The 9,404-nt window shown below is 29.9% G+C and overlaps 1 protein-coding gene across 1 annotated transcript; it reads left to right on the top strand.

Annotated features, from left to right (window-relative positions):
* Positions 1–3,731: 3,731 nt before the first annotated feature.
* On the top strand, positions 3,732–7,751 carry LOC114187052. Its single transcript, XM_028075171.1, has 5 exons — positions 3,732–4,161; positions 5,392–5,456; positions 5,533–5,593; positions 6,692–6,838; positions 7,495–7,751. The coding sequence occupies exons 1-5, from the start codon at positions 3,873–3,875 to the stop codon at positions 7,617–7,619; spliced, it is 687 nt and encodes a 228-aa protein (XP_027930972.1). The 5' UTR covers positions 3,732–3,872; the 3' UTR covers positions 7,620–7,751.
* The last annotated feature ends 1,653 nt before the right edge of the window (positions 7,752–9,404 follow it).

Here is a 9,404-nt window from a genome sequence, read left to right on the forward strand (position 1 = left end):
ATAGGTACGGGTACGGGGTAGATATTTATCTAGCGGGTAGGGTACGGGGGAGCTACTACTCGTACCCTACCCATCCCGTTGACATCCCTAGTGGCAATTGAGGTTTATTATTTGTTTATTTTGTTTATTTTTCAGGAATCAATCGGAGAAAGTGGATTTATTGATCAAAATACTAATTAAAGAATTTCCATTGTGTTGAACTCCATTTTATATTTACTTTTACAATTATTTGGACTTGAATCAGTTTGAGTTTATTTGAACTTTATTTAAAATTTATGACAATGATGTATTTTATTTTATTTAAATTTATGATTAAATATTTATTTTTTAAATAATTTTTCAAATACCCGCGGGTACCCGTGGATACCCGCAAATATGAAAAAAATAGACGGATACCCACATAATGGATGTCTGACGGATGTGGATATGAATACGAAACATATATTTATCCAGCAGATAGGGTACGTGGAAGCTACTACCCGTACCCTACCCGCCCCGTTGGCATCCCTAATTATAAACAACTAAAATTAGAGATCAATAATTAATTTGGTCAATAAATTATTAAGATACTTTTTAAGTTCGTATTCATACGTAAAACTTACATATGGTAATCACATGTGCCCTAGTTTTTCACGACATCACATATAACATTAAGGAAAATTATTAGCCGAAAAGAATTGGGTTAAAAAAATTAATAAATTGAATATCTAAATATAAAAAATAGGGATGGTAAGGCGCGTGCAAGTTTGATTATTCTATGATACGTTGGAGAATTTAAGAAAAGAAATCTCGTCATCAGAATTTAAGATGTATTTTAATGCTTATAAATTGGATAGTTGATTTTTGAGTAGAGGTGTTAATTTCAACATTGATCCTCTGCTCAATTCCAACACATTCTTAAATTAGTCTCTCATTTTATTGGACCATTGAGGGGTTTCAGAAAGTCTTAACTAATATTTTTTTTAAAGGGGATTAGGGTTCAAGTCAAAGTGGGTTTGATCCTACTATAAGATTTTAATTAAATTTTAAATATAAAATCTCTAGTTCGAACTAAAAGTCGAGTTAAGTCGACCAATGTCAAAGGTCGAATTGATTCGAGTCGGGCCAACAACCTCACTCTTTGTCCTCAAACGACTTGTCTAGACTTATTCAATGCACCTCAACATTCGACTAACTCGGCTTATATTTCAATTTGGAACAACTCATCTTGACTCTCATTTTAGACCAATTCGTCTCGATTTTCAACCAAATTCACTTGCCTCGATCTTCGGTCCAAGCCTATTCCACTTAAACTTTATCCCAAACCAGTTTCACTTAATTTTGAGTGAGCCACTCAACTCAACATTTGATTCAAACCAACTCAACTTGACCTTTTATTCAGACTAACTCATCTTGATTCTTCGACCTAGATCAACATGAGAACAAACTAAACTTTAAATCACAAACTGTTCAACATGATTAGTCCAACACGTCTCCTTTCTACTTCTAACTATTGTTTTTTACACGCACAATTACTAATCGCACCCCTACAATATCATGAAAAGATGCACGCATTTTCACCACAGCACCCCTGTCATTCACTGCTGCCGCCATACTGCTACTGCAGAGAAAGAGAGGAGAATGTTGCAGAGGAAGAAGAGAGAAAATGTGCAAAAACACTCACTCATCCCGGAAAGCATTTTATGTGTTTTGAAAACAAATTTCATGTAGGATTTTCAGAAAGTTTATATTGGGATTTCATTCTAAAAAGCTTATTCCAAAATACATTTTATATATTTCATATAGGGATGGGAACGGGGCGGGGCGGGAACGGGTTTTGCTATCCCATACACATCTCCGTAAAAAAATCTATCCCCATCCCCATCTCCAAATTCAACAGTATTAAACTTTTGTCCCATTCTCATCCTCACCGGATAGCGGGTATAATCTCGTACACATACCCGTACTCGTTTTCTTACTATTCCAATATTAATTTTAATTAATTTATATAAAATAATAAAAAATAACGGTAAGGGAAACATAATATTATCAAATATTCAATATTAGAGAATGATTGTTTCTTCCATATCAAATACTTTGAAATAAATTGTAATTGTTTATATTTTATATTAAAATACCAAATAAAATTTCATGAGAACCAAAACATTTATTAAATTTGCAAACTGCAAACATTAATTAAACCTAGTTGATAAAATTTAAAAATATAAAAGGAAAACAAATATTCAAATTAAAATATATTTTAAATGTTTTTACTTCAATTTTTAAAATTCTAATGAATCTCTTATTTATACATTAATAAAAGTTATAATACATCACTTGATCAAAATGATGCAAAAAACAAATAATAAACATAATAGTTAAATTTTGACATAGGTCTTGTATCTTTTGAACTTCAATGTATGTTAGATGGTAATAAAAAAATATTTATGGTAAATACATTAAATTTTTATATTGTAGTAAATAAAATTTATTTATACAATTATAGTGAAAAAATATAATAGGATTGATAATGAGTCAGAAAATAAAAAATAATTAGATAAAATATATCGAAATAATATTGTACATGATAAAAATAAACAACAAATAAAAATATTTAAAAATTAACAAATGTGTGTCTTAGAAACAATTTGAGAGACTATTGAAAGAAATCATACAAAGAAAAACAAATGTATAATTAAGGGTATGATAAGATGAAAAATACCTTAGAGATTTAAGAAAACTTTTCAAATATCAACATACATACTTAATGGTTGAAAAATAACGAAAATTGTTTTAACGAAACTAAAGTTCTTCAAATGAAAAAAATAATAATAAGTAAAGAACTTTTTATATTACCTTATAAATGAAAGGTTTATGCTATTAAACACTTAAATGGAGAGTATTAAACATTCTCATGTGAGAGGAAAATATACAATAAATAAAAATATTCAAAAATAATAAAATATTCAAATGTGAGACATAAAATGTTTTTAATTCAAATGCGTCATTTTAACATAATTATATAAATGTTATGATAAGATAAAAAATATAGTGGAGATGCAAATAAGTTTCATGACAAACCAAATAATTAGAAGAAATAAAAGATAGAAAGTAACCATATATATATATATATATATATATATATATATATATATATATATAGTTACTTAATTAATTATGAATATTTTAATAATTTAAACGGAGACAAAAATATGGCGGATACGAGTATTATGGTGGGGATATAATCATCCCCATACCCAATTGTAAAAGTCAGGGATTCTCCATACCATACCCATACCCATACCCAGTCAATGTGGAGATTTTCCATTAAAACGAGGACGGGTTCGAACAATATCCACAGAGATGAGTTTATTTGTCATCTCTAATTTCATATGCATTTCAAAAAATTTGTTTTGAAAATCTTACTATAAAAAATTTATTGAAGAAAATTTGTTCCAAAAATTTTGTTCCGAAAATTCTGAAAAACTTGTTTTCAAAATTTTTTGAAACATATATTTCTGAAGTCAATTTACGAAGGGCAAAATGCTATTTTGAAATTTGAGCGGGTGTGCAAAACAATTCCGGGGTGCAGGAAGTAAAAATTTTAATGAGTTATCCAATCTATTTCATCATCACTAATTTGACAATTAAAAATCAATCATAGTATCAAAAAATGAAATAAAAAAACATGACATTAAGCTGTTGAAGATCATATAGTTATCCGATCTCTTGTTGTGTAAAGCATTAAATGACTGCCACATGCTACACACCCACACTCCCATTAGTCACACCAAGATCACCTTTCAGGTTTATCCTTCATCACCAGCACCACCAACCCATATGAGCAAACATCACCTACTTTTCTCTCACACTGTCTCACAATTCTAGCTCAAATGGAAACCATATTTGTACCTTCTCTCTCCCTTGCAAAATTCCCAAAGTCTCAAACTTTATGGAATTCACCACTCTTGCTTCACTCCAAATCCACCTCACTTGCTTTCAGTTCAGTAACCCATAATCATTTGCCCAAGTGCTTTCTGTTGCACCCACAAGCTGGTGTTAGATCCAAAGCAAAAGAAAAGCAGAACATTGGAGTTGTACATGCCTCAGAGGGTGCGTCTTCAACAACAACACCAACAACAAATGCCAATAATGCAGAAAGATGGCTTCTTGAACCAGTTGGTCAGTTACTTCTTCCTCCTCTATTAAACCCTCTCTACAAACTAAAGCTTTAAACTAATCCCTCTACAATTTTCTGCTTTCTCTAAGCTAAAAATCTTGCATACAATGTGCTTGGAATTATGCACATAGTATATCATAGGAGAGTGTACTTGAATATGGAAAATTGGTATAATACCCTTCAATATTTGATTGAGAATCCTAGTGGAAAAATTGGGAATTCCTTGACAGAACAAATTTGAGATTTGCGTAGTAAATAGTTCTCACATTTGGTATTATGCTCACATTTGAAATTTTGAAGACAGATGGACCGTAATTTTATTTGTTTGGGAGGGTTTTCTATTTGTTTGTTTTAATTTCTTTAACTAGGGAGAGAGTAACGTTGCCACCTGAGATCTGTTAAAATACAAATGAATGGTTTGAAAATGGTATTTTGTAAGTTTGGAAATGTAAGTTACAACAAGTAGCAAACCATTTGCCACTAGGTGGAGTTTGGCTAAATATTATGTTCTGTGCTAAACCAATTCTTCAAAGAATCCATCCATTTTATCATAGAGCCTTTTCATCAGTTTCATTTTGAATCTCTTTGGTTCTAATCCACCTTTTTCTCTCACTATTGGGGTATCCTCTGTTTGATCAATTCTTTCATGTGGCTTCTGTTTATCTTTTTCTCTCATGCCCAAGCTATCTTCTCAAACGTTAGATACCAATAAACCTTTATCACTCATCGATGCACTTAGCAGCCTTTATCTTATGCTCTTGTGTTCTCCAATATTTAATACACTATAGCGTCATTATTCATATGGTTGTGCAGTGTCAAAGTTTCTATAGTTTGTTTTTTCCTGTTATTAGACCTTAGTTGGTTAATTTGTTAGAAAACGGTCTTCTATTAGTTGCTTACTGCTTTCTCATCTAAACAAAACAAAAAAAACTGAGGAAGAGAAATCCCATTTTTATTTCAGAAAAGAGAGAATTATGCACTATCACTCACTAAAGTTAAAAGTTACATGATTATGGATTTGCTTGGATGAATTTCTCCATAAACACTTTTAGAAAGAAAAAAGTTAATAGATGGTCCACCAATCTTTTGCCACAGAAAGACTTTTTGGTTGTCTTATAGTCAACATATCTTTGCTTCTTCTTTGATCTCAAACCTTTCAAGAGGTAGTCACTTTAATTATTTTTATTAATATGATTTTATTTGTCTCAAGATTAATGAATGTTATTTGATAGGAGATGGTGATACAAGGCATATAGGGTACAAGGTTGAGATGCCAGGTGCATATGAAATCGCTTCTGTAAGTAATTTTACCATCAATAATATTGTGTGGCTGAGTATACTTCTGAATAACTGGCTTTTGAATAATTATCTAGAGTGAGGTGACTGTTGGACGTGTACCAGACAAAGCTGATCTAGTAATTCCAGTTGCAACAGGTATAGTGTTCCATTTCAGAAAGAGTAATTGTTATCTATAAAACAATATTTGAAATTACAATAGTCTTTAGAAAATAATAAGGCTGGAAAAAAAATAAATCCAATACAAGATTTTCAATCTGTTAATGATTAATTAGCAACTGATTTTAACTTCATATATCTTCTTTAGTTGTCTACACATAAACTTTCTAGTGCCTCCCATTGACTCTCTGCCATAGGTTAAAAATTATGAATTTTGTTCAAAATTATGATTTTCTTTATCTGGCAAGTTATATGATAATACTGAAGAAGATAGAGATTTGTCTATTCATTTAGTTGAACATTCAATATTCTGCGCGAACATAGTTATCAAGTACTGTACGTAAGTATGTCCTCTAACAAAGAGAAAAAAAGATAGTCTGTGATAAGAGAAAGAAAAGTTTGACAGTAGCAGCAAAAAGAAAAGTCTTTGGATGAGATTGATGAGTGAGATATTTATAAAATCCATTGAATTCATTGAAATTGGTATGTTATTGAATACGATAAACTTTTACGAAAATTGTAAAATCATTAGGATTTTAAAAGACTATTTTACCATTAATACAAGTACAATGCCATAGAGTAACACCATCCATAATATTAGGTTTGTCCCAGAATAGATGCATTTTACGTCTTGTTGAGTATTAGTAACTTCTTATTTCCACCTTGATGTTAGAAACCTTCTCTCAGCTTTTATTATATGATTTTATTTATAAGGTTAAATATGATTTTAATATCTAAATTTGAGATAAAATTGAAATTTGTCTTTGTTCCAAACTTTTACCTTCCATATGAAGCAACCAGAAGGATTTGAGGAGGAAATAAGAAGGATTATGTTTTTAAGTTAAACATATCATTGTATGGTATGAAACAATCCCGAAGGCAATGGAACAAGTGTTTTGATAAGTTCAATTAAAGAATTGGCTTTGAATTTAGTAAGTATGATACTTGTGACTACTTTTAAGTTTCTAAAGGTCCGAAGGGATTTGATAATTTAATTTTTAGGGTATATGAGAAAATAAAATATTATAAAGGAAGGATGTTTTGAATATAAAATAAAAGGTTATCTGATATTTGCAGTATCCGGTGTGCATGCACGCATTCAAAAGAAAGAAAGGAATCTTGTTGTGACAGATTTGGATAGCACTAATGGGACATTCATTAATGACAAACGTCTGAGACCTGGAGTAGCTGCAACTCTATCACCTGGGAGTTCAATTACATTTGGTAACTTTACAAACTTCTAATTTATCACCATCTTTTTATTACTTTTCCTTTTTTAATAATATTTTTCATGTCATATATAATAGTATTTTAGGATGTTAATGTAGTTCAAATATTATATATATATAGTTCCTTTATAAAATTGAAATTCGTCTATTTTTTGAAATTATAATACATTTTAATCTTCAAATTCTAAAAATGAATATATAATTTATTCAATTTAATGACGATAATTTTTTTTTTACGCATTAAATAATATTTTGTGTTAATATTTGAGCTGAAACATGATAAATTGTGTAAACCGTTCAAATGTAACTCCATTTAACACAAAAAAATAAAATAAAAATAAAATTAAGTCATTAGAGTAAAATGATTATATTTATTATTTTTAAAATTTGGAAATTAAAATGGATTAAAGTTTTAAGCAATTTTTTGTCTAAATTTAGAGATTAAAAATATATTTAATTTTGATATATAATGATAATTAATGAGTTTCTTAAAAGAAAAATCATTATTCAATTCAAAAGTTAGACAATTGTAGCATATTCTGTGTCATTACAAGTCTTGACATGTTTCAAAATGATAAATTGATTATTTGGGTTCTCGTTTTATATTTTATATGAATTTTGAGAACTAATTGTTGTCATTAACATTTACAGGAGACACCCATTTAGCTATGTTTCGTGTATCAAAGGTGAAAAATGCGAAGGTTGCTGATACAGTTGAGGAAACTGAAACTGAACTAGACACAGACAAAAAAAGCGATAATACCGAAACAAGTTGAACATCAACTTCTAGTTTTCATGTTTGTATAGTTAAAATAAACAAATGGTGAAAATTTTGACTTTGGTTAATTAACACAATGTATAATTCAATCTTGGTTTTGCAATGTTGATGTATACTTGTTAAAAGGGTTGCTTGTGATTTTTTTTTGAATTTAAGTCAAAAAATAAAAAAGTCATCCAGTTTATTATCTTAGAAAACTGAGCGCTGAAATATATATTATATGCAAATTTTAAAAATTTTGTACTGTTATGAATTAATGGTCGTCCATTGATTTATACAATTACTCATATGATTGATAATCATATTATTCATTACTCTTTATGATGTAATATTTTGTATTTACTATTTGATTTTATATCCTTTCTGGGTTACCATATTGTACCTATAAATAGGACTTGTCCTATCAGTAATAAGACAGACATACAAACAGAAGTTGCTCCCTACTCTCTCATTCTCTATTCTTCCTCTCCTTTGTCTCTCTTATTACCTTTATTTTATAACACGTTATCAGCACGAGGGTTATCCAACTGAGCGTGAAGGCATATTTTTTTTTCTCCCTAAGAACAACGCTCTATATTCCTTAACCGAGGTTCTTTCTAATCTTTTTCTCATTCACAAACTTTATCTCATTTTCTTTTTTTTTTGTGTAATGATAATTGTTTGATTTATTTTTCTCTGTCATATTATTATTATTATTATTATTATTTGATTTTAATAATTTCATACATGAAATTTGATTATATTAATATTTTATGTGCTAGTTTTAAACACGCGAAACGTTGCAAAATTCTCTGTCATAATATTTTTATTATGACGATGATTATTATTAATATTATTATTTTGATGATGATGATTATTATTAATATTATTATTTTATGTGTTAGTTTTAAACACGCGAAACGTTGCAAAATTTGGATTTGTGACCCTTGATATTGTAAGGAAGAATTCCTTATATTGGATTTTAAATGTTGAAATATATTTAGATGCAATGGATATTGGGATACCATTAAATAAAGAAATAAAGCAACTAATTTGCTCATAACAAAAATATTGTGAAAAGAGACTTCACAAATATTGTGAATTTATTTCATGCCTATGCATGGCTGGCTGGACAAAGCAATAAAGCTTTTGATGAAAAATCATGAGATCCGCCTAATCTGCTCCATTCCCAGAAGTGAATGGAGCAATCAATATTATGAATTGATTTCATGCCTTCTTGTGGCTGAACAAAATAATGAGCTCTTGATGAAAAATCATGAGGCCCGACCAACTGGTTCTGCTCCATTCCCAGAAGTGAATGCAGCAACATCTGATCCATATAATCATGGACGAGGTCAAGACCATAATAATAATCGTGGTCGTAATTTTGGCCGTGGTCGTAGCCATGATCGTGGTCGTGGTCGTGCTATTAATCATGGTCGTGGACATGGTTATAAAGGAAATTTCAAAGAGAAACTTCATCAACAGAAGTGGAACAAGAATGCGAAAAAGAAAAAAGAAAGGGGTGAAAATAATGGCAAAAAGGCTGAAAATATATGTTACCGTTGTGGTAGTAAAGGTCATTGGACCCGTGCCTGTTATACACCAAAGCATCTTGTTGAACTCTACCAAGAATCACTTAAAAAGAAGAATGTAGAAACACACTTTGCTTATGAAGATGGTGATTCTGATTATGGTCATATGGATACTACTCATCTTGATATTGGTGATTTCTTTTCTAAACCCGATGGAAGCATTGATCACCTTATTGGTGATGGGAGTGTTAGAAAATAGTTTTATTTTA

The sequence above is a fragment of the Vigna unguiculata genome, chromosome 6 (genome assembly GCF_004118075.2).
Source record: "Vigna unguiculata cultivar IT97K-499-35 chromosome 6, ASM411807v1, whole genome shotgun sequence".
Lineage (NCBI taxonomy): Eukaryota > Viridiplantae > Streptophyta > Magnoliopsida > Fabales > Fabaceae > Vigna > Vigna unguiculata.